Source organism: Phyllostomus hastatus, unplaced genomic scaffold (assembly GCF_019186645.2).
Source record: "Phyllostomus hastatus isolate PE091 unplaced genomic scaffold, TTU_PhHast_1.1 phas_scaffold_129, whole genome shotgun sequence".
NCBI lineage: Eukaryota > Metazoa > Chordata > Mammalia > Chiroptera > Phyllostomidae > Phyllostomus > Phyllostomus hastatus.
The window spans coordinates 13942362-13968563 of record NW_025334009.1 but is presented as its reverse complement, the minus strand read 5'-3'; the positions used below and the strand labels follow the sequence as shown (position 1 = coordinate 13968563).

Sequence of the window (26202 nt, the reverse complement as noted above, 5' to 3'; positions counted from 1 at the left end):
TCTGGTATTTTACGTGTTTGGTTTTCTTATATTGTGTTAATTTCAAACACTTTTGTCTTTAATAAGGGACTTGCAACAAAGCATTGCCAGAGAACCTAGTGCTCCTTCAATTCCTACACCTGCGTACCAGACCTCTCCAGCGGGGGGGCACGCCCCCACTCCTCCGACTCCAGCACCGAGGACCATGGCGGTCAGTAAGCACACGGTTTTAAAATGGAAGTTTCGCCTTAGTGACAGCTTGCTCGCTGTAAAGGATGAAACAGATTTTACATTGGGGAAATCTGGTGTCACCCTTTTCATCAGGTGACCAACCTGATGTTTTGCGATATGAATAATTCTTGCCCAAAAAATTTTTTGCACTTGAATCTAACCAGGTCTTTAGAATCAACTTTCATTTGTAGCAAATACGGTGATGAAACAAGAAGTTAAATTGTGTCATTAGGAAACAGTTGGACAAATCTAGAAGTGGGACATTTTGTGGGTCACCTGGCTTGTTTTTTTTCTAGAAGTGAATGTCATAGAAAAAAAAATTAGGCAGAGGGAACGCTTTAGATTACAAAAAAGGAAAGAGTCATAATAATCAGGAGCAATACATGAACCTTGATTGGATCTTGGCTCATCAGAACACCTGTAAGAGTTTTGTTTGTTTTGTTTTTGGTAAATAGGGAAACTTGAATGTGTGGAGTAGGTACTTGAGGATATTCGGGAATATGTGTTAATTTCCATAGGATGAAATGGTGTTGTGATTATGTAGAAGAGTATTACAACGTACATGTTTATTATACTATTCTTTTGAGTTTCCTGGTATTTGGAAATTTTCATAGCATGTTGGGACCAGGGCGAGATTACAGGAATACACTGTATCTGACCTGCTCCTTCCTTCCACCTCAGATGTCTGACCTTTGGTGGGGGCTGTGATGAGCAGGGAATGATTGAATGTGAGGTGTGAGGAAAAGCGCAGTGGGTACGGAGGGTCCGCACACTGGAGGAGTATTCCTCAAATGTGATACATTTCTAGAGTAATAGGCCAGCATTTAAGAATAGGAATTAGCATTGTATCTGGTTGGATTCTGGAGTTTCTCAAACACTGTCATACATTTTAATTGATAGCAATTTGAGAGAAACATGAAGCGCTTTGTAGTCAGTGCTGATTTTTTCTTACAGACGACTAAACCCCAGCCCCCAGCCCGGCCTCCACCTCCTGTGCTTCCAGCCAACCGAGCTGCCTCTGCCACAGCTTCAGCCCCAGCGGGGACGGGAACTGCTGCGCCCGCTCCAGCGCCGACTCCTGGTTCAGCCCCCCTTCCGCAGGCCCAGGGGCCCCCCTACCCCACCTATCCAGGATACCCCGGGTGAGGCTGGAACTTCGCATGTCCCAAAGGTGGCTCAGTTTCTAGCGCTGGCCAACCTTGTAAAAACAGGGTTGGTGCTTCTCCGCACAGGTGTGTCGTGGAAGAATAAGCTGTGTTGTCAGCTGGTACACAGATAAAAATAATGTTAGTCATTTGAGCAGTTGGATAGCCATTTCTTAATAAGCATATATATGTTTTTAGTTTTTTCATATTGGGTTTATATTAAATAAATCTGGGATTCAAATGTGTTTTCTTGATCTTGTTTATTTAGATGATAAACAAGGTGTCTTTTTTGACCTTAGCATAAGTAAGACTGATACGGTCTTATTCACCAACCTGTACTTTGAAATCTTGGCATTTTGATAAGCTGTTGAGCAGAAATTTATGTAATTATGGAATGTACTTTCTTAGAGATCAGCGTTCTTTGTGTTAATTTGTTAATCTTAAAGCATTTGACTTTTTTAGGTGTGTTTCAGACTATACTCAGTAAGTCCATTCTGTTTTCCCATTATTAGGACTTTTTAATCAGTAGATTTATGTGCATTACAGTGAACTTGATATTCTTTTTTGTCAGTTAATAACAGGATTAGGAACACTTTTCCCTAACAGGTACCTTGAACAGGCTGTGTTTTCTCCCCACTGCTCTCTATTTATAGACTGAGAAGTGCAGGCCAATGCTTTCTTCAAAAAACTGGGTTTTAGAGTAATTGTTACGTGTTTCATTGTTTTAGTACTTGATTTACCAATCCAGCTCTTTTGTTTTCTTCTTCCCGTCAGGTATTGCCAAATGCCCATGCCCATGGGCTATAATCCTTACGCGTACGGCCAGTACAACATGCCATATCCGCCACTGTATCATCAGAGCCCGGGACAGGCTCCGTACCCGGGACCCCCGCAGCCTTCATACCCCTTCCCTCAGCCCCCACAGCAGTCTTACTACCCACAGCAGTAATCTGTCAGCTCAGACGCTCAGCTGGTTCAGTCAGAAGGGAAAGAATACCAGTCCTGCAATAAGTGTACTAAACTCCGCGCTCCGGTTAATCTAACGCACTCTGCCGCACTGAAAGCAGTGTACCGCGTTTGTCTGCGGCCAGACGCTGGGAGCTGTTCAGTGCCCCACCCCACACTCGACTGCACACGGGAGGCTGGCTGCCGGTGCAGCGTGAACGCTGCTGGGCAGAACGGGGTTTGAGATAAGTTATATTCCAGTTCACAAAAGTTGGAAACGAGAAATTAAACCCACAGGCGAACCTTGGAAATGATTATACTTACGTCTACATGAGATGTGATTGGGACGTCAGATACTTAGAATGGTTTAAGTACTGATACTCAAGTAAACCAAGTTTTCTTTCTCTTTCGGTTTATTGATTTGGTTTAATTTCCATTATGCTATTTTGCATAATCAAAGCATTGTAATCTTATAATTTAAAAATAAATTACTTAAGAACAGTTGTTATTGTTATGTTTTGTCATTGATTCTCATTACTGTCTAATTTCTTTCTGGTATTAGTTTCATTTTATATGTACATGAGTTAAACAGGTACTGTGTTTAAGTGCATGGTTAGTGCAGGTTAATAGTCAGGTTCAAGTACGTTTTATAGGAAAACCAAAAGAATAGTATCATAATTCATCTTTCGTGTGCTGATTAGTAAATTAATTTTGAAAAGTCCTATAATATGGAAGGAACACAATTGGTACCAAAGATGCTTCAAAGAAATATACAAATAATCATGTATATTTAATGTTTTATTAGTTTCTCCAAGAAATTGGTACAGTTCTGGTAATTAATTTTTTTTATAACCTGGTTAAAATACAGTATTGACAATACTGCCTAATGGGATTGTTTAAAGAAAATTGACTGTACCCTTCTAGTCTTTTTTTCCACCTTACTGTCTTAACTGAGTAACATTTAATGCACAATGTACGTGAATAGATTTGATAAGCCCTTCCATTTTTATGCTCCTAAAGACTGGACTATTTTATATTTCAGGGCGCACAGAAAACAGTTGTTGGGAGCATGTGCCAGTTCTGGAATAGGCTGCGTATTTAATATTAGTCTCTGCTGTCAGGATAGCTAATCACTGTGCAGACCTCGGTAAAAACAGACATGCTTCATGGACTGAGAAAATGAGGAAGGAATGAGTTGTTTGATGTCACAGTGGGGTCTCTTCTGTGTGGGGTGCATTTCTGAACACTTTGGGCATATGAGCAGTTTTCCAGTGAATCGGTTTATGTTTATTTTTTAAGTTTTGATGCTGACTTTTTCTTGCATTGTTTCATTTAAATGATACTGTCACTTGGTCCACTGTTGTTTTCATTGACAGTTTGGGTTTATATTCCAAATGCTGGACTGAAGGTGTGATTGTAAAAAGGAGTGGGTTGGTTTTAAAATACATGTGTATTTTTAAAAATCTTACTTTGTTGTATGTAGAAAACATGAAGGCATGTTACTGCAATATGAATGACCTTTACATGGAATAGTGCAATTGGTTAAAAGTCCAATAGTTAAAACCTTGGGAAAAAATAGTTTTTTACATATCAGAGCTAAGTTTTATTGTGGCATCATCAAAGTATGACATGGGCTTGTTTGACTCTTGTGTAAATGACATTTAAGTTCTACATTCTTATTACTCAAGCTATCATATACTAACCTGAGATACTCAGTGAGTGGGGTATTCCAAATTGCTAGTTTATAACTCTTACTAATGCAGAAAAAACAAAGACAAAATTGGCCTGAATATTCTCTTGGGGGAAGATCCGCTAAAGAAGAGAGGAAGTGCATTGAGGGCCGAAGGAGAAGTTGCAAGGCATTTAGCCCATTTCCTGTGCTAAGCTAGGCCTGCTCCCTGAGAGCCGCAGAGGTTCCGAGAACGGAGGTGCCCCAGCCCCCCCAGGCAGCCTCTTCCAGCATGCCTCCCTCGCCCCAGTCTGTCCGCATAGCCTCTATGCTGCCACCCGGGCCCATCCCCTCTTACCCGTTGGCTCATCCTGTAGGAAACTGAGGATGCTTTTGTGTGGTCGTCCGTGTCTAGGTGCAGATGGACAGGTTCCCGCAGGCCCTCAGTGCTGGGTCTGAGTCTGCAGACCTGTCTGATTTCACTGTGATGGCTCATGGGGAGAAGTTTCACTTACGTCTGTTTCGCATTCTAGCAAACAAGAATGAAGCCTTCACTGGGATTATTTTTATCACACTTTTTTAATCCTTTGCTTAACATTCAGTATTTTACAAAGTACCCTAAAAAGTTGTTCTGGATAATGCGGTTGTTTTAGAGGTAGGAGAGTGTCACTTGGTTCAGGTATGTTGTACCTATGTTTATAATTAGGGTTTTTTTTATTATCTTCCTATCCTAGAGAAAGGAAACCATTCCCAGACCATTTGTGTTAGAGTTGGGAATACTGTTTTAAAATGGATTTTACCTTAAGTCACGGAGCTCTGCATAAAGAGCTACTCAGAAGTCGGGTGAACACTAACTTCTCTCATTTCTTTTTCCTAGTCGGAGACAGATGGTCTGACTCCTCAGTCTGGTGTAAAGCATTGGGCGGCTCCTCTGCCCCTTGGTCTTTATTCTCAGTTAAGAAAAACACTCATCTGTCACTGCAGAGCATTCAGTCTTTGTGGGCTGTCCATGTACCCGCACCCGCCCTCGGCAGTTCGTAATCTCTCTCCCCCCAAATCTAAATAGTAACCGAACAAAGAACACGATTTCTGTCCTTGACATTCTCTCCCCGCCAGCAGCCTTTCTAGTCCAGCACAGATTTTTAAAAAAAGTCTTCCATTAGAGCTTTACTGTTTGCAAAAGCGCTTTGTACAATGCAACTTGTGAAGTAGGTTTTAGGTTGCTAATGGTTTTTTAAAAACGATCAGTATATCTTGAAGAACCTTGCTATTACACCTAGTTGCATCTCTCTTTTTTTGTTGTTGTTGTTGAACACTTTAAATTCTTAGTTGGTTCACAGAACAGGATACAAAGTAGGGCCAGAAAACAGCACTACAGTGTTGTAAGTATCAGTTTAAAAGTAGACGTTAGAACTAAATGATGATAATAAGATTTACATGGAGAGAAAAGAAGGAAAAATTCTATTTTTAAAGAAAAAGAGAATATTCAGGCTTTATTTCTGGTATGAAGTTTATATTTTTTAAAAAATCCTATATTATCTATCACACCAGAGACTTGAGATTTTTTTCTGGTTAAAAACATTGCTGGTAGTTGGGTTATATTTTTACTGTATTCATTTCTCTTAGGGGGAAAATTGTAAAGAAACTAAAAGGTTCCAGATGAATGTATCCTGGAAATAAAAGTTGAAAGATTCTTACTTCCTTGGAGTATGAATTCTTATTTAAAGTGCTTATCCTTCATCCTTCAGCTTTATCGTTTCTGTAATTTCTTCAACAAATGGTGGGTTGGGACATAAAAAATACCCACTTGGACTAGATGCATGAGACCTAAAAGGAAGATAATGTTTCAATGTTTTATTAGTAGCTGTCAATTCTATGATTTATCGTGGATGGACCATATTTTCATTGCTTCTGAGTTGCCCCAGTTCTCTCAGATGGGTGATGTCTTCAAGTGTCATTTTTTGGGTTAATTCTGGAAGTGTTTGGCAAGATTATGTTACTCAGTTGTTCAGCGGAGGAGGGTGGTGAAATGTGTTCATCTTTGAAAACATTTCTATTTTCTAACGAGTTCTCCCATGTGTTAAGGTCAGATGCAACTGTTTTATTATGAAGCTGAGAATACACAATTTATCCGAAAACGTGTGGATTTTTTGTATGCCTTTCAGGTTTGTTCAAGGTGAAAAAGCTAGCTCCAGGAATGAACCTGTCTGAATCCCTATGATGTATGTTTCAAGTATATAAAAATTGGTCAGAGTTAAATCTCTTTTGTCTTCACCTCCCTGGCATCCGGGTTGGAGAGTACAGAGTTCACACTGAGGGGTTGGGAGCCTTGGCGTGTCAGGTGGGAGGACAAGGGGGCTCTAAGGGACCCTCCCTGGAACTCGGGTAGTGCTCCAGTCTCCAGGAAGGTGACGGAGAAGCTCAGCATGCTCGGACTGCTTTAGCATTTACTACCACAGGGCGGGACTGGCTTAGGACTATCTGGGAGCAGACTTGAACTTGCCTCGAACCTGTGCACCAGGGTTTCTGCCCACTGACCAGGCTTGCCTTTGTGGGTAACCTGGGGGCACGCCCAAGGAGTCTGCCTTAGCACCCCTGCCTGCAAGGGACCCTGCTGTCATTCCGTGGGTCCTGATGGCCTGCCTTTGAGGTTGCTTAAGTCCCTTTGAACTAATACCCTCAAGTGACACAGGTGTATGGGGCTCTCACTATTGCCTTTATACATTGCCCTGTACTTTCAGCTGACGCGTCACACATTTTTATTCATACTCCAAACAGAAGAATCAGCTTGCTGAGAAGTTGAGCAGCTTGTCCAAGGTCACATGGCTGCTGAGGAGCTGAGCTGGGGCCCAGGTCTCTTGCACCTGTCCCCTCTGATTCGAACACCTGTAAAGACAGACATGCCTTTCACCTGTGTGCTGCTGCTGCTGCTAAAGACATGGAATGTATCACTGGGTTCTGGTCACGTGCTGGGTCTTCTTGTAAGCATTTAAAACCCATGAACTCATTTTAGCAGAGCAGCCACCGGTGAGGGGGCTGCTGACTTCATCCCGTTTCACAGGAGGGGAGGAGACCGGGCACAGAGTCGGGTGGGGGCCTGGGGCTGGCCTGCAGTGGAGCTGGGACCTCACGGAGTTGGAAAGTTAAAGACTTTCTAAAAAGTGTCCCTGGTTTCAGAGTATTTGTTTTATAGGGTGATTGCTCTCATTCCACACATCCATTATCCATTCAGCCATTTTCCCTGCTCAACGATGTTATTAAATGTGGAGGGACTATGTAACTATTCTAGATACAGCTGCCCTCAAGGAATTTATTTTCCAGGAGGAGTGCAACTGAACTAGGAGTGACGGTCGGTTTTGTTAGGTAGGATAGGCGGTAAGCTAAGGCAGGGAGGAGGAGGGAGACCTGTCTCACCCATTAATTCTGCAGCCCGGAGCCTGGTCAGATAAGATTACTGGGTGTTCCAAACATCACAAGCAAAGAGAGTGCAGGAGGAGGGGGGTCCTTGAAACTGTCCTGGGAAAGGGAGCCTCTGTAGCAATTTCACTAAGACAAAGAGCCTTTACTAGCTGAAAAAGACAGCCTTTGCAGCTGTACATTTATTCCCAAGGTTTAGAAGGGGGGAAGGAAGGGTACCTAGAAACTGCATGAAGCATTTAACCCAATAGTTGGTGCATTCAGATTACTGGGTGCCCACTTGTAGCCTCACCTCAAGTGTATAGAACAAACTTACGGACAACTTTATTTCCTGTATATGTGGGGCATTCAGACTCTCCGGGAGCATTTCATAAATAAATTTGCTTTCTGATTTCTGCATGTGTTGTCTCTCACTTGAATTTGTCTCTTGGGTGTGAGGCAAAAACTGAGGACCAAGCTCGGGTTAGGGGTGGTGCCTGGCTTGGGGCTCTCCCCGGTAACCTTGGAAGGTGGGTATTAAGATGTGAATTTGTGGGAGGGAGTTCTCCATGGCTTTCTCCCTGTTTTCAGCTCTAGCCAAGTTAGCTAGACCCTTTGCAGGTTCCTGCCCCTGGGGGTGGTTGCTGGGTGGGGGAGCAGAAGCTGGAGTCTCTGGGGCCAGGGTTTGAAGGAAGTGACAAAATCTCAGAGGGTATAGGGATCACGGCATTCCCAGAGCGGGTCACGGTCCCAACAAGGTGGGGCTTCCGTAGCTGAAGGGACCACGAGGCTGGGTGGCCTGAAATGGCGAGTCTGAATTTTTTATCACCCCGTGTGGGATGGGCTTTAGAGCCAGGAGCGAGGGACTTCCATCACGGAAGGAATGGATAGCTCCTGTGCGTGTGGTCGGTCAGCTTCAGTTCACAGCCACCTCCTGTACCTGGGCCCTCTCTGGGATAGCAGAGAAGATTCACGCGTGCACACCTGCAGCCGAGGTCTGACGACAGCGCTGCATGCACGCTCTCCCACTCTGCGTGTTCTCCTTCCTGTGTCCGAGTTGCCGCTGGGGCGTCTGCCTTCTGGCGGAGGAAAGCCCTGGCTGGTGCTCAGGCCAGCCTGTGGGAGAGGGCAGACTGCGGGATTGCAGAAACCACCCTCAAGGCCCGGAGTGTGGGAGGAGGCCAGTGAGGGGACCTGACCTTTTACTCCCGGATGGGTATTGGAGGCTCCCCCTCCCCCATCCTTGGAATATAGCCCAGTCCACCATTCTAACACTAAAAACTCGTTTCCAGGATGGCACCTGGAGGGAGTAGGTGCTGTCGAGAACATCTAGACTGAACCCCTGACTGAAACCATGTTCAGGCCTCTCTAGAAACTTTGAAAATTCTGGTGGGCGGTGTGGAAACCCGCTCCTCCTGTGTGCCCAGGAGACAAGCCCGGTTACTAAATCCCCGGGCTTGTTAAACTGCCACCTACCCACCTGAAGTGGCCTCTTCATGCGGTCATCAGCAGCAGCCTGACCTGGGCCCTGGTCCTGGCCTCACTCTGGGCAGCTGTGTGATTGTGAGCAAGACATCCCTCCTGTCGGCCTCCACTCCCATGCTGGTGAAGCAGGGAACCATCACCCTTCCGCAGGATGGAGGAATGCCCGAAGGACCGGCGCCTGGTCGGAGCGCCGACACTGTTGTCTGTTTCCGCTGCTACGAGCACAGGGCAGTGCGCCCTGCGCTACGGGGAACTGATGGGATGGTTGGCCCTTCTGTGTCTTCAGGCTCATCCGGACTGACTGTTGCTGAAAGTTCGCCTGTTTCTGGTCTGTTCGGCCAGGATGAGACAGAAGCAAGTGCTCCTGATTTTTAGACTGGCATTATTTCAGTTATGTTCAATGTGTTTGACTTAACTCAGATTCCCCAGTTCTCACATACCCTGGAGATAACAGTAACATTTTTGCCCCTGCCCCGCACCGCCCCCCCCCCCCCCACCCACCCACAATGAAATACTACAAAACCGGTGATCTCCTTGCCTTATGTGGAGAAACCAGTCAACGAATAGATTAAGCTAGATACCTGGGCGCCATCCACACCAGGCTGTGTGGATAGAATTCAGGATATTCAGGCTCCAGAATGGGAAAAGACTGTGTTGACCAGCCTCTAACTAAAATGTAGGATTTCCTTCCTTTACAAATGGCAACAAAAGGTCAAATAGTGACCTTTGCAGTATTACCAGAACCTATGACTTTGCCACTTCTAGAAGTCCCGGTTATTTGCATATCTCATTACAGTTGCCACTAATTTCTCAAAATGCTACTTACAGTCTTCACCACTTTGCGTCAATGGTTAATTAGACCTTGCACTAGGTCTTGTTATCCACTGTGTTAAAGAAGCACCTATGTTTGGATGGCCCCTGTTTGTTTAACAACTGGATAAATAAGTCTAATGTAATTGGCTTTCTTTATAAAATACACAGGTTTTACCTGATTGCCCATATGGTTCACGGCACAAAAAGTTTTATTAACCTTTGGACATCAGAAAACTTTCTGGGTAAGAGCGGCAATTCCCAGTTCCACCACAAGAGGGAACTCTTTCCCAATGAATGTTTAAAAAGATCACAGCAGGGATTTTTTTTTTTTCTCATTCCTCTTAACTCTTGTTCTAAAATTGGTTCAACTTTTCTTCTTTACTGTTAGCAATGTAATTGGGGTCCTGTGAGGAAGCTCTGTAGCTGATTCCTGGCCAAGAGCTGAAGCAGCCTTGCGTTGTGAATCCAGGAAGCCGTGAAACAAAACAGTGAGTCTCCCAGGCGCTAGATGAGAACTCTTAGTGCCCGCACCGTGTTTGCTGTTTACCGCCCCCCACCCCCTCCCACCCATGCCAAACAAAAATACACCTTGTATATCAGACAGGGTACTTGATTTGTTATTCTGATAGGAACAGACCCCCTATTAGGGTAGAAACAGCTGAGGGTTTTCCATTAATTAAAGGCTGTTAGAAGAAGGTGTTGGGTCTGTGCGTGGGAGGGGGCAGCGGCCAGAGGCTGATGGCGGAGGAGGGAGGGAGAGCCGAACTTTATAGGCAGAGAAAGGCAGTGATCCAATAATAAAAACCCGAGGGCCTAGCCAGGCCTTCCACTTGGTTATGCGGTGGTTGCCCCCAGGGCTGATTTTAATGGGAACAATTTCACATGTTCCTTGTCCTTTGGCCACATCAGCACATAGGTCACTGTATATATTTAAGGGCTCAGGATAGAGGTCTTCGAGTGTCTAATTGCAAACGGCAGCAGCCATTTTTACGAGTCAGCATCAAACCAAGGCACAGCTCTGCAACCCTCCCTGGCCCTGAAGTAGGTCAAGCTGTCGGAAGTGCGGAGGGTGCTTGGCACATCTTGGGTAAATGTGACTCCTCTGCAGAGGGCCTTTTCAGGCAGGTCCACTGCCTGACCATCAGCCGGTCGTTGATCTTCTCTGAGCCTCAGTTTCCTCATCTGTAAAATAGGAATCACATTCCCTACCCCATGAGATTATTGTGAGGATTCAGAAAGCAAAGTGCATCCACAGCACCACTCCTGGCTGTTATTACTGAGGATCATGCCACGAGGCAGGCAGTTATCAGTAGCCGGAGCCTCCTATTTGGGTCATGGCCCTAGGACCCCAATGCCCCAGTGAATGCAATGCATGCTCATCATTAAAGTGCCGTAGAAAGTGGTCACGCAGCATGGGCTCCGAACGGCCTGGGCTAAGTCCCAGGTCTGACGCTTAATGGCCACAAGACTTGGTGCTAATTACTCAGCCTCCCTGTGCTGCAGCTGCCCCGTGGTTAACACAGGTGCAGTGATGGTACTTTCTGCATGAGGTCATTACGAGTTAATACTTGAAAAGCGTTGGGAGTGGTCCCTGGCACACAGCAAGCACTCAAATTATGAGCTTTTATTATCGTTGTTATTACCCTAAGCAACTTGCTAAATGTTCTCAGATGACAGATGTAAATCTACTAGACAGTCTAGGCCACTGGTCTCCTGTCCTCGGACCCTGTTTCCTCAACATGCTAATGTGGGGGTGGCATGGGTGTGGACAGGAGGTGGTGATGTCGGGTTGGGGAAAGCCATTGAGAGGACGTGACTGCTGGTTAGTCCTCCGGGAGCTGGACCCCGGCAACTGGAGGCTCCTCACCCACTCCCCTGTGCTTGGAATGTATGTTCTGTGCCTCCCCCCATTTCCACAGTGGGAGCCAGTTGCAAGGACGCAGCCTAGAGAGAGCATGGTATTGCTGAGACCTCTGTAGGAAATACAGGACTGAGCCCAGGCAGGCCTCTGTAGAAACTGTTAAGATTCTGGGAGGTGGTGTGGATACCTGCTTGTCTTAGACTGCCCAAGGTAAACCTCTTAAGTAAGTCCCTTGCTTGTGAAATGCACCGCCTACCAGTCTGGAGTGGCTGGGTGCTTTGGTCTCTCCCTCTCTCCTGTGTAGGGGGCCAGTTTTCGAACCAACATGTGTCGGTGGGCGTGATGGTGGGGGGGGGATGATGGACGGTGCTGGTGGGCTGATGGCAGGTAGTTGCTGGTGGTCTAGGTGGGGGAGAGATGATGGGGTCCTCGGTGATGACGATGTACCCCTGGGGGCAGAGGCAGTGGTGGGGTACGCAGACCAACCCCTGTGTCTGGCTCCTTGGAGGCCAGCCTGGCTGTGACTGACCTCGGGAACCAGGTGGGTGTGTCCCCGCTGCAGCGTGGGTGGGGGGGCAGGCACAGAGCTCTGCAGGCCCCCTGACAACGCCCCCTTCCGCTGGGGTTGGTCCTGGAATTAGAGCTGCAAGGTCAGGTGCAGCATGTGGTCTAGAAACGTGTTTCATTCATTTTCGGATGTGTCTACCCTTTTTTTTCCATAGTCTCACCTCACATTCCATTTCCCCCCACCCTGAGAAACCACAAGTTCTTTAAAGATATTGTACAAATGTTTCTTATAACGTCCCTTTGATGTTGGGGTGAGATAAAAGAACCCCGCTTTATGGGTGACAAAATTGAGGTGATTCTCCAGGTCACATGTTTCTTAAGCTATTGAGAGGCGGCGTCTGGTTTACAGCCCTCGCTGTGGCTGGCGGGATTAATTTTTGCCGGGGAAAAAAAGGACCATTGTGTGATATTTCAACCTCCCCTCAACTACGGAAAAAGAGACAACAAGAAAAGCTCTTTCTTTTTTACAGAGAGCCATGCTGGGCGCCTTCTCTCCTGTGTCTGTGTCTGTGACCCTAATTCCTTTCTGGTGGAGTGAGGGTCTGGGGGTGGGGCTGATTCTGCAGGAAAGAGTGAGAGAGAGGACCCGGGACTGGAGGAGAGGTTGGCATTTTAAACTTGGGCGAGTGAGTGCCATTTGCCCTGCCCTTGCCATCCAGGGAACCGTTTTCTTGATTTATTTATGTATTTATTGATTAAAAAAAAAGATATTTATTTATTTATTTATTTATTTAGGACCGAGGGGAAAGGAAGGGAAAAGAGAGGAAGAGAAACATAGATTGGTTGCCTCTCACATGCCCCCAACTGGGAACCTGCCCCACAGCCCAGGCAGTGCCCTGACCGGGAATCGAACCAGTGACCATTCAGTTCACAGGCTGGTGCTCAATCCACTGAGCCACACCAGCTAAGGCCAGGGAGCCACTTTAGAGAGGGGAAAAAATACCCACAACCTGTTGTTGTTTCAACCACTTAAAATTTTTTTCTCCGAATTCAATGAAGCTGAGAAACATCCTATTTTCTTTGGCAACAGCAGGGGCCATTTCTTCCCAGAATGCCTTTGGAGGTGGGCTGCCGTGGCCAGTCCTGGGTCCTGCCCTGTCGGAGGTGGTGCCCTGCAGCGCCAGAGCCCAGACAAATGCAGCTTGCCTGAAAGCTGACCATTTAAACCGGAGAAGAGACAAAGGGGTGCACCTCAGGCCATACGTATCCCCCAAAGGCTGCTTCCTTCAAGCTGCTAATTGTGCAGGTTAGACAGGAACCACGATGGGCTCCCAGCAGCCTCTTCGGCCCCTGTTTGCAGATGTTTTATGGAGGTGATTTAAGCCTGACGACTCTTCCTTTCTTCCCTCCAGTGAAAGGTTTTGATGTCCTCAACTCATTAACTTGTGTTCCTGTTATTTGCCTGCATTGCAGTCATCTGCTTTCAATAAAGTGGCACAGCACCGGCAGGGGATGGGAGAGTCCTGGGGGGGGGGGGTGGCCTCTGAGGACGGCCACCAGCCAGGGCAGCTTTGCAGATGTAAGAACAGCACGCAAGGCACAAATGAGAAGCACTCGCTGAAGTGCTGATGAGAAGCAACGTTCTCCTATTCCCACTCTGTGGCTCCCCATGAGACGTGGGCTGCGAGGGAGGAAGACTCATGGCCGGCTTGGAGCTTGGGGCCGAGATGCTCAGAGGCCTACCCGGGCTGCGTTGTTCAACAGATGTCCTAGGGACCGGCCCACTGCTGAGGAAGACACAGCCCCTGTCATTGGGGAATAAACAGTCTTACGGGAGAGAGACGGAGAGACAGTTTTACCAAGAAGTACCACAGAGAGGAAGCGATGTTGCACCCGAGAGTTGTTCCAAGTAGGATTCAAGGAAGCTGGCAGTTTGCACGGGGACCTTAGAAATAGGGGAGAGAAGGTTTGCTCTGCTGCGTTGGAGAAAGTCAGAGAGGAAGAGACCGTCAGCGACCACCTGCCCAAGGCCACCAGGGATGTGCCGGTAGTTCAGGTTAGGTTCGTAACTTGCTGTGCAGGGCAGGAGAACTCACACCACAGAGGACCATGGAGGGTCTGGGAAAGGGGCAGTCTGAGAGGCCTAACTGAGGATTTGGGCTGTGCTTTTTGATTTGAGTACAAGGAAGTGGGGGTCTGTTCTGGGTTGGGTTGTTAGAAAGCAGGGCAATTTGGTGACTAGGTCTCCTAATACTTCTTAAAATATATATATTTTATTGATTATGCTATTACAGTTGTCCCATTCTTTTCTCCCCTTTATCCTCCTTCACCCTGCACTGCCCCTCCCTCCAGGATCCCCCCCTCATCGCCCCTTAGTTCATGTCCATGGGTCATACATAGAAGGTCTTTAGCTTCTCTATTTCCTATGCTATTCTTTTTTTTTTTTAAGATTGTATTTACGTATTTTTAGAGAGGGAAGGGAGGGAGGGAGAGAGAGAGAGAGAGAGAAACATCAATGTGCAGTTGCTGGGGGTCATGGCCTGCAACCCAGGCAGGTACCCTGACTGGGAATCGAACCTGTGACACTTTGGTTCGCAGCCCACGCTCAATCCACTGAGTTACACCAGCCAGGCCTATGCTATTCTTAACCTCCCCCTGTCTATTTTGTGCCTACCAGTTATGCTTCTTATTCTCTGCACCTTTCCCCCATTCTCCCCTTGCCCCATGATAACCCTCTGTGTGATTTCCATTTCTGTAATTCTGTTCCTGTTCTAGTTGTTTGCTTAGTTTTTGCTTTTGTTTTTTAGATTCAGTTGTTGCTAGTTGTGAGTTTGTTGTCATTTTACTGTTCATAGTTTTTGGTCTTTTTCTTAGATAAGTTACTTTAATGTTTCATATAATAAGGGCTTGGTGATGATGAACTTCTTTAACTTGACCTTATCTGGGAAGCACTGTATCTGCCCTTCCATTCTAAATGAGAGCTTTGCTGGATAGAGTAATCTTGGATGTAGGGCCTTGCCTTTCATGACTTCGAATACTTCTTTCCAGCCCCTTCTTGCCTGCAAGGTTTCTTTTGAGAAATCAGCTGCTAGTCTTATGGGAACTCCTTTGTAGGTAACTGTCTCCTTTTCTCTTGCTGCTTTTAGGATTCTCTCCTTCTCTTTAATACTGGCTGATGTAATTATGATTTGTCTTGGCGTGTTTCTTCTTAAGTCCAACTTCTTTGGGACTCTCTGAGCTTCCTGGACTTCCTGGAAGTCTATTTCCTTGGCCAGATTGGGGAAGTTCTTTATTATTTGTTCAAATAACTTTTCCACTTGTTGCTCTTCCTCTTCTCCTTCTGGTACCCCTATAATTTGGATGTTGGAACATTTCAATATGTCCTGGAGGTTCCTAAGCCTCTCCACATTTTTTTAAAATTCTTGCTTCTTCATTCTTTTCTGATTGTATGTTTTTTTCTTCCTTCTGGTCCACTGCATTGAAATGAGACCCAGTTTTCTTTCCATCACTATTGATTCCCTGTGCATTTTTCTTCATTTCACTTAGTGTAGGCTTCATTTTTTCATCTAATTTGCAACCAAAATCAACCAATTCTGTGAGCATCCTGATCACCAGTGCTTTCAACTGTGTATCTGATAGGTTGGCTATCTCTTTGTTGCTTAAAAGTATTGGCTCTGAGACTTTGATTTGTTCTTCCTTTTAAGCCATTTTTTTGTCTTGTCCAGCCTGCTATGTATGAGGGGCAGAGCCTTAGGTGTTCACCAGGGCGGGGCAAGCCAGTCTCTGGGTTGTGACACTGTGTGTGGGGGCAGGGCCCAGGAGGGAACAATGGTGCTTCCTCTGCTCTCTGTCAGATTTCAGTCCCCTCTGCCGCTTCGCACAAGCAAATTGGGCCTTTCTGGTGGTGGTTCCCCTGTGGGTAGGCCTGTGTACATTCCAGGACTCTCTGGGTCTCTCCAATGAACTCTCCTGTGAGGCTGAGAGTCTCTCCTGGCACCTCAGTCTCCACAAGTGTTTTCTATCAGTGCTTTTAGGCTTTGCTTCCTGGCACTGGGGCCCTGGGTTGCATGGTCTGTCTCGCTGCCCATTTTTACCTGGTTTATCTGTACATGAATGTGTGACTGCAGACAGCCAGCTGCCTTGTGCACCTCACTGGGTGTGCTCATTGCCTCCCCGCGCCTGTGCCTGGGGCCTGCCACCAGGGTCTGGTAGCCGCTGCCTGTGCCCTGAGCATCTGGGTCTGCCAGCCACTGCTTTTTCCTGCCGAGACCCCTTACCGCCTGCCGACTCTGCCTCTCTTAACAGTCTGGATGAATGGTTGTTGGGACTTCCGTACAGTTCAATTTTCTGTCTGTTCTGGTTGTTTTTTTTTGTTTCCAAATTTTTGTTGTCCTAATTTTGTTTGTGCAAGGACACACAGTGTGTCCACCTACGCCTCCATCTTGGCCGGAAGTCTGCTTTCAACTTCTTACCAATCCTTCTAGCTTACAAAATTTCTTTTGAAAAATCAGCTGACAGTCTTATGGGAACTCCTTTGTAGGTAACTGTCTGCTTTTTTCTTGCTGCTTTGAAGATTCTCTCTTTTATCTTTAACTTTTGACATGTTAGTTATGATGTATCTAGGTGTGGTCCTCTTTGGGTCCATCTTGTTAGGGATTATCTGTGCTTCCTGGACTTGTATGTCTGTTCCTTCACCAAATTAAGGAAGTTTTCTTTCATTATATTTTCAAATGTTTTCAAGTTCTTGCTCTTTCTCTTTTCTTTCCAGCACCCCTGTGATTCAAATGTTGGTATATTTGAAGTTGTCCCAGAGACTCCTTACCTCATCCTCAATTTTTTGGATTCTTTATTCTTTTTGCTGCTCTGATTGAAAGCTTTTTTTTGCTTCCTTATGTTCCAAATCATTGATTTGATTCTTGGCTTCATCCCAGTCCAGTGTTGATTCCCTGTAAATTTTTCTTTGTTTCACTTAGTGTAAGCTTCATTTCTGCCTGGGTCTTTTTTCTATGCTGTTGAGGTACCCAGTGAGTTTCTTGAGCATCCTAAAAACCAGTGTTTTGAACTCTGCACCTGCATTTTGTTTAGTTCTGTTTCTGGAGTTTTGCTCTGTTATTTGGGCCATATTTCTTTGTCTCCTCATTTTGGCAGCCTCCCTGTGTTTGTTTCTGTGTGTTAGGTAGAGCTGCTTTGACTCCCTGTCTTAGTAGCATGGGCTATTGCAGAAAAGTGCAACCATAAGTTGGATGGGGCAGAGCCTCAGGTAATCACCAGGGCAAGGCAACCCATGTGAACCAGGTTGATGTAGTCTCAGACATGGTGTGGCCACTCTGTGGCTCTGTGTCGGGGAGGGCTTATAAAAGGGACAATGGCCATGGCCTGGCCTTTGGAGTTTTTTCTGGGAGGAAGCTGTCCCCCAGCACTTGCCCTGATGCCAGACACTTCATTTTCTCCCCGTATGTCACTGGTGCTTTTCCAGTTGCTGCCTCAGTGCTGGAGCCCAGAGGGAGTGAGTCTAGGTAAGTCCTAAGTCTGTTGTGGGCTCTTTAACAGAAGATAACTGAGAATCCTGAAGTTTCTTCTGCTGCCCCAACCCCCACTGGTTTTTACAGCTAGAAGTGATGGGGACTTACCTTCCTGGAACTGGAGCCCTGGGCTGAGTGGTTTGGTGGGGGCTGGGATCCCTTGCTTCTGAGGTCTCCCTCCTGATTTTTATCCACCACACATGGGTGTGGGAATGCCCATTTCATGTCACCAGGTCTCCACCCATCTGGCCCTCCTACCCGTCTGGATGAATGTGACTTCTTTAGTTCCTTGGTTGTCAGACTTTTATACAGCTCGATTTTCTGGTGATTCTGGGTGATAGTTGTTTTGTAATTGAGTTGTAATTCTTGCTGTGGTCGTGTGAGGAGGCGAGCTGTGTTTACCCAGACCATCATATTGACCAGAAGCCTCAGCTCTGAGATATCTCAATTCCAAGAAGACAAGTTTCCTGATACATTCTACTTAGAAAGATTATAGTTGTTTTTGTCTTATTATGCACAAATAATTACAGAGAACAAAAACACCAAGCTCTTGGTACGATAATTTCAATTCTCATCTTTGTCAATGTGCATATAGACATCTTTAGGTTATTACAATGGACATATTCCAATTGGTAGTGATGTATTCATTACATTTAACTTATTTTATAGATATGATTTTATGGACTGACAGTATACATAGTTTTTTTAGTGACAGTATGATATTCTGGTATGCTAGAGTTGACTTAGTCATTCTGCTTTGAGTTGAGGTATTTTAAAAATATATTTTTTAAAGATTTTATTTATTTATTTTTAGAGAGGGGAAGGGAGGAAAAAAGAGAGAGAGAGAAACATTAATGTGTGGTTGCCTCTCACGTGGCCCCCACTGGGGATGTGGCCTGCAACCCAGGCATGTGCCCTGACTGGGAATTAAACCTGCGATGCTTCGGTTCACAGCCCGTGCTCAATCCACTGAGCTACGCCAGCCAGGGCTATTTTAAAAATATTTAACAACTGGTATATCATTAACATCAGTTAATCAGTATAGACCAAGCTACAGTCGTAGAGCATGTCCTGGGTGCCCTTGTTGAACTGGGCATTAACTCTTCTGTTGCTGGGTTGTAGAGTGGTCCAGGGGTCCATTTGTTTGTTTGTTTGTTTGTTTTAGAGAGAGGGGAAGGAAGGGAGAGAGAGAGGAAAAGAAACATCGATGTGAGAGAGAAACATCAATCAGTTGCCTCTTGCACGACCCCAGCCAAGGACCTGGCCCACAACTCAGGCATGTGCCCGGGTCACTGGGAATCAAACCTGTGACCTTGTGGTTTGTGGGATGATGTCCAGCCCACTGAGCTACACCAGTCATGTCTGGGAGTCTATTTGTTGGTGGTGGAGGACTGGGTAGTGAGTGGATAGTTACTAACTGATAAGGAAGAATGGCAACGACTTGACAATCAGCTTTATCAATTAGCTTTTGTTGTGTAACAAATCATTCCAAACTTAGTGACTTAAAAAAAACAACAACGCATTTAGCTCATGGTTCCGTGGGTTGGCAATTTGTGCTGGGGTCAGGTGAGTGATTCTTCTGGTCAAACATGTATCTGCAGTCCACTGCTTGTCAGTTAGACAGTCGGCTCCTGGGGCTGCAGGGTCACCTGGTGGGACGGGGTGACTTGGCCATGTGCATTTCATCCTCTGGAAGGCTAGCCCAGGCTTTTCACATGGCTGGATGCCGTTCTAAGAAAACAAGCAGAAACCTGCAAGGATTCCTGAGGCCTGAACTTGGAACAAGTCTCAAGGACAAGGAGGCAGACTTTACCTCTGATTGGGAGGTACTGCAAAATCATCTTGAAAAGAGTACAGATACAGGGATGAAAAGAATCTGGACCATTTTTGAAAATAAAAAACAAACCCCAAAACCTACCATATTGTTGTATATCATAATAGCTAGCTAAATATCAGCTCTGTTAGTAATTAAGCATTAATAATTTGCATTTTCTTTGGAAATAGACCACTGCTATGAACATTTTTTGAGGATTGTCCTATTCTTGGCATTGGAAAAATCCTAACGGAGCCAGGTTGGAAGATCTTCACTCATTGGGGAGTCATTTCTCCGGCATATTTTGCGCTAGGCAGGGGGTAACAGAAGCAGCAGACACAATTGTTTGGAGTCCAGCAGGGAAGATACACACCAGTGAACAGCACTGTGTGGAATTTGGTTTCTGCTTTGGTGGTGGTTGTGTGGAGGGGTCTGAGGGCCTGTAGGAGTGGCCCAGAGGGAGGGATGTGGCTGGAGAATGTGTGTGTGTGTGTGTGTGTGTGTGTGTGTGCGCGCGCGCGCTGTGTAAGGCAAAGCAACGCAGAAGTGGTGGCTGGGTTTAGATCCGAGAAATGAGTGAGCCAGGTAACAGATGCGGCAGAGTGAACTCCGGTGAGCACAGGCATCTCATCCCAGATGATGAGGGTGCTCTGGGAAGGGAACAAGCCAGAGCCAGACTGGGGTGGAACGCACAACAGGGTCCTAACTGCCTTTCGCCTGCCTTTGACCTTCATCGTGGAGGCAGTGCCGGGCCTGCACATGTCACTGGCGCCTGAGAGCACGGCTTTGACTAGTGCAGGCTGCTTGGATCCCTGCAGGTGGGCTCAGGACCTTGTCCTGCAACCAGAGGAAGAATCACTTTTCTTCTCTGAACACACCTTGGTTCTATGAAAAATCACAGCAGAAAAAAAATAAACTTGGCCTTACTTCACATCTTTCATCAAGATCAGATCCAGACGGATCGAAGGTTTATGTATTAAAAAGTAAAGTCATAAAGGATTAGTGGAGAGTGTGAAAATTGTTTTAATCTCAAAATGGGCAAGACTTCTAAGACTGATACAAACCCAGAAATCATAGTAAAAGAGATCAATATATTTGACTACGTAAAACAAAAACAGAAATAAAGAACACCTGCATTGTAAAAAAAAAACAAAACCCAAAACAACCACCATATGTAAAGTAAGAAAATAACAAATTAGAAAAAAATATTTGGAATTGGCAGCCCTATCTGGTTATTTAGTTTTTCTAGCATTATTTTGTTAAAAAAATCTTTTCTGTACTGACTCAAAATATCATATCTTTATCATATGTTAAATGTGTATCTGTTTATATACACTCCCATTTACTCATGGGTCTTTTCTGGGGGCTTTATATTCTGTTCCTCTGATTTGTCTGTCCTTCCATATGTCAGCACCTTTTTATTTTAATAACTATAATGTTGTAACGTGTTCATATCTGGCAGTCTTCTCACATTGCTTTAAAAAAAAGACTTTTCTTAAAAATTTTTACTTGATATTTTTTCCATATGAGGGATTTCCTACTCAATATTATATACCTTCCCATTAATGTAAATCTTTTTTTGAAAACAAGATTTTATTTATTTATTTTTAGAGGAGGGGGAAGGGAGGGGGAAAGAGAGGGAGAGAAACATTGATGTGTGGGAGACATTGATCAGTTGCCTTTTGTATGTGCCCTGACTGGGGAAAAAGCCCACAACCCAGGCATGTGTCCTGACTGGGAATCGAACTAGCAACCTTTCAGTTTGCTGGATGACGCCTGACCAACTGAGCCATAGCAGTCAAGGCTTTAAGTCTTTTTTTTGCATGCATCAGGGGCAATTTAAATTTTCTTCACGTAGGTTTTTGCATATCTTAGGTTATTTTTATATATTTTACCTTTTATGATTATTACAAATAAGATATATTTTCTTCCATGATATCTTCTAATTTGCTGTTAAATTCTTTATGTTAATTTTATATCCATCCACTTATAAATTTTTTTATTGTTGCAATAGATTTTCATTTCATTCTCTGGGACTTTTCTTGGTTGATAATTATAGCAACTACAAATACTGATAACCCATACTTTTAAATTTTTTGTACTTTATATTTTGATTTGTTGTTGATTGCATTGGTTAGTATTTCCAGGACGATGTTAAGTAATAAAGGTGGTGGTAGATATTCTTGTTTTGTTCCTGATGTTAATGGGAGTGTGTCTTGTGTTGTCCTGATAAATAAGAGGCGGGTTTAGAAAACTGAGATCGATATACCTCTCACATTAGGCTCATTGGCAGCCTGTGCTGTAGCTAACGCCCGTGGCTAGCCAAAGAGCTGTGTGTGCCTTTTCCTTATCTAGAACCCACTCACCCCTCCCCTGCTGAGGACAGAGTCCCGTTTGCATCCTGCATCTGGGTCAAAGACCCAGATCTCTGGGTGATGTGCAGTATTGTCCATCAGATTGAGGAGTGACCAGATACCTCTCTTTAAGATGGTTAGGGTGTGGTCAGATTTGAGGTCTGAACCTGAGTCTGATTGAACTTATTTATTTTTTTCTTTTTTTATTGCGGTGTAATGCGCATAAAGTGTGTGCACTGCAACAATCTTAAGTGTACAGCTCAATGAACTTTATCCCCAGTGTAAGCACCACCCATCCCAGGAGCCTCCTGGGCCCTCTCCCTGACTATTTTAACTTTTGTCACATTGGTCTAGTTTTGCTTGTTCTTGAGTTTCCTATAAATAGAATCGTACACTGTGTTGTCTTTCGTGTCTGTCTTTCTTCACGTGGGACGTCTGTGAAATTCATCTACACTGTTTTACGTTTCTCCAGGTGGCACGACTTCATTGCTGTTTGATATAATGTGGATTCTACATGCGAACAGAATGCTGGTGCCCCAGTATTATAAATATCCAATAAATACTGACTGACTGAATGAATGAATGAAATCTCCTCTCTACCCAGCCCTTCTGAAAGAAGCCTTCATCACTGAGACTGTATCCATATCCATGGTTGCTTGTTTTAAAGAAAAATTTCTGTAGGTGACTATTGTTTGTGCCATTGCTGCTTGCAGAAGCAGAATTTAGGGAGGTGTTGCTCTCCAGTGCACCCATCTCATCTAGGAGACTTGAGTTTTTGAGACTTCCCCGGGGTCTTCTGGCATCTCAGGGTCCTGGCTTTCCCGGAGCTGTCATCAGGCACATTCCTGTGCGTCCTCTCTACATGCACAAGGCCTGCTCCTGACCTTGTCGGGCACAGTGGCAGGTCCCACAGAAGGGGGTGGCTGCTCAGAACCTGACTGGCTGCACTACTAGTTCCTTTCCCAGGGACTGGCCTGCAGCCACCCTCAGGGTTCTCAGCTTCCCTTTTGGCTGACTTAGGTCTGTGAAGGAGGAGGCATACACACACGCATGCGTGGTTATGCCCGGGGGTACTGGGGAGGGCTCTAGGACTCGCAGAGAATGGCCTCTGCTGACCCTGCACCCCTGCCTGGAATCACCACATCCCCCCGCCTTTGTGTGACAGTGTCATCAGCCCGTGCTGTAGTGTGGGGTTCCAGGACACCGCTGGCAGGGGGCTGTGTCCTGTATACTCTTCTTTATATTTGTTTTCCTCGTGTGCTGAGAGCTACTGCTGTAAAGGCGCTCTGTGATGCAATCTACCTTCCCAGCCTCAGCTGGGGACTACCCCTGCCCTCCTGGGGCTCGCTCCCTCTCGGCACAGGGCCTTTGCACATGCTGTTTCCTGTCAGAGGCTCTGAATCCTCCCCTTCTCGCTACCCTCCCTTCTTGCCTGGTGTTGTCACCTTTTGCTTCTGTATCAGGTGCATTCCATTGTTGGCTGCAGAAGGGTTCCCCAGGAATCCTGAAGAGGAGAACCCCCAGCCCCTGACTCCGCCTGGGCTTCTTATTCTATAATGTGGGACATACACTGTCACTCTGAACTTTGCAGCAGCTTTTGCAGAGCCCAATGACGCTTTCATTTATGTGGTTCCCCAATTCACATCTGGCCCCACTACCAGCGCGTGAACCCGACTACCTAAGAGAACAGGGACTGTGCCTCTTGTTGACCACGGTGAGTCCAGCACTAACGTAGACCTCGGTATCTCACGGGTGCTTGGTAAATTTCTAAAGAACGGATGAATGAATGAGCAGTTCCCATTTTGTGTAAGGTTTCTATAGGAAAATAGCAACCCCTTTCTGCCCCCTCCCACCTGCAGCAGTTCTGACAAGGCGAGGCAGTTAATAGGACGGGTGTGTAGCTGCTGGTGTGCATGCTGCGGCTTCCAAGCCTCCCTCCCTCCCTCCCGGGCTCTGTGTGGACAGGAGGAGCTTTGAATTAATGGTGGAGGAGAGCTCCGAGAGCCTCTGCGGACAGCACTGGGTGACATACGTGACGCCGTTAGTGGTGCCAGCCTGTGAGGCCATTAGCACATGGAGCAGGGCCTGCTTGGAGAGACCTGACCAATTACCAGGAGTGCAGGTGGCAGGAAGGTGCCCCCTGGTTCACTCAGGTCCCGGCCTGCTGGAGTGTTATCTAGCAGGGCAGGCCCAGCGCGAGACCCTCCTTCCTTGTGGAGCGGAGAGGCGCTGCTTAGCATTTTTTTTTTCACTCTGGCAGGAGCAGCAAACTGGGCTGAGAAATCTTTTCTTGCCAACTCATTAAGGACTGGGCTGGCGCCTCAGGAAACCTGCACAGGAGGGCCACTTAGCAGGAAAGAGGTCCCAAAGGCATTCCCTCAGTAGGAGGCCCTCTCACCTCCTCTGGGCTCTCTCGGGGAGGGCCACGGGGCAGGCTGGTGGAAAGAGGGGAGGTGGAGGGAAGATGAACTAATCATTATTGACTAAGGAGTTAATGAGGAGTGGACCAGGTTTGCTGGGCTTTAAAAGTCCACAGTAATGATAAAGGTAGCAGCAATAATCTGGTGATAGCAGTTAGCATGTAACCGCATACTCACCAAGTGCAGGGGAGCGTTATCTCAGTTACTTCATGGGGCCTGCACGTCTGTCCCGCTTTGTCACCCCCACCTCGCAGATGGGGAAGCTGGGGAGTGGTTACGTGGCTTCCCCGGGGAGAGAAGCACACAACTGGGGTGTAGAGATTCGCTCCCAGGCAGCCTTAAGACCAAGCCCGTGCTCTTAACTGTTGTCTTTGGCCTGCTGTCCATTCCTGGAGGCGTGGAGTAAGGAAAGGTGAGTCTGGAGAGGTGGGCAGATAGGCCCCAGGCCCCGAAGGGTCTTATCTGTGTTATAGTCCATGGGCTGTGATGCCGCCCGTCACGGTGTTGGCCTGCCCACTGCAAAGCCCCTATGGTTGCCGCGGGACGCTGCTTTGAAGGGCAGCCCCAGGATCTCCTCCGTTGGTCCAGAGCGGTCCATTGTTCTTGAATTCCATTTTTTCTTTAATTAAACCATCACAGTCTGTTGCGGTGGGGGCGGATGACAGGTATACTTACTCACTGGTCTCTGAGCTGGTCCTGCCCCTTCTCTACACTTTGCTCCCTCAGCAGCCCAGATTGAACTTCCTTCAACAGCATCCCGTGGATCTCAGGATAAAACCATGGTAATCGTTCTTGCTGCATAACAGACCAGACCAAACTTAGTGGCCTAACCAATCAGCACTCATTGCTTGTGATTGGTGACTCGGCATGGACTCCCCTGGGGGGTTCTTGTGGGCTTAGCTGCGCTCACTCATGAATCTGGGGTGAGGAGAGAATGCGTTTGGATGGCTGGGCTTTGCTCCACGTAATCTCTCATGCTCCGGGATCTGGGAAGTGCTCTCAGAGCAACAGCAGAGGCTGCAGGACACCTAGAGGCCCGGGCTCACTAACAGGCACCTCACTTCCTCTGCGTTCTTTTGGCGCAAGCAAGAGAAGAGGTCCCCTGAGATTCAAGAGATGAGAGAGTGAACTCCATCTCTTGGGGAGGGGCCGCAACATCACCTTGCAGAGGGAACGAGATCTGGGTGGGAGGAGTAATTGTAGCCATTTTTGCGAGCTACCACAGCCCCAAACTCCTATCCTGGCCTATGAAATTCTTTGCAATTTAGTTCCTGGCTTCCTGTCCAGTCTCACCTTGTGCTGCCTGTCCTTTCTTTCTGGGCATTTCAGGCCCAAAGGCCTTCTTTCTGTCCCTTGAAACTACCGAGATTTCCCTGCACTGGAGACTGCTTGTATGCTGATTCTTTTGCCTGAAATGCTGGTCCTCCATTTAGCTGGACAGTTGCTCCTGCCTAATGGTTCAGGTCTCAGCGTAAATGGTGCTTCTTTGGGGAAATCTTTGTTGCCCAATCTGGATGAAGTGGGTCAGGCTCTGCGGTTACATGTTCTCAGTGCACGTTGCTGTCTTTTCAGTGGCACTTATAAGGGTTGGAATGAAATAATTATTTGGAAAGTTTGTTTAATAATATCTGTCTCCTCCCAGGCTGTAGACACCATGGACTTGAAGTAATTAAGTCACCTATTTAACAAATGTTTATTTATTTATTTTTTTAAACTAAAAAAATGTTTATTTAAATTTTATTATTTTTAAAAGATTTTATTTATTTATTTGTAGAGAGAGGGGAAGGGAGGGAGAAAGAGAGGGAGAGAAATATCAATGTGTGGTTGCCTCTCATGCACCCCGTACTGGGGGACCTGGTCTGCAACCCAGGCATGAGTCCTCACTAGGAATTGAACTGATGACACTTTGGTTCGCAGCCCTCGCTCAATCCACTGAGCTATACCAGTCAGGGTGTTTATTAAATGCCAGTTATGTGACAGGCATTGTCCTAAGGGGCTGGGGATCAGGTGGTGATCAGAGTAGGTCCAGTTCCTTTCCTCAGCAGATATGTATGTAATCAGA

The 26202-nt window shown here is 46.2% G+C and overlaps 1 protein-coding gene across 2 annotated transcripts in view; it reads left to right on the top strand.

Annotated features, from left to right (window-relative positions):
- The window catches only part of LOC123830432 (programmed cell death 6 interacting protein), a 56057-nt gene extending 50391 nt beyond the window's left edge, over window positions 1–5666 (top strand). For both annotated transcript variants that reach the window (XM_045856611.1, XM_045856610.1), the window contains exons 16-18: window positions 67–190; window positions 1165–1352; window positions 2130–5666. In XM_045856611.1, coding sequence (XP_045712567.1) covers window positions 67–190; window positions 1165–1352; window positions 2130–2304 — 487 coding nt within the window. In that variant the 3' untranslated portion in view covers window positions 2305–5666. The remainder of the gene's footprint in view (window positions 1–66; window positions 191–1164; window positions 1353–2129) is intronic.
- The last annotated feature ends 20536 nt before the right edge of the window (window positions 5667–26202 follow it).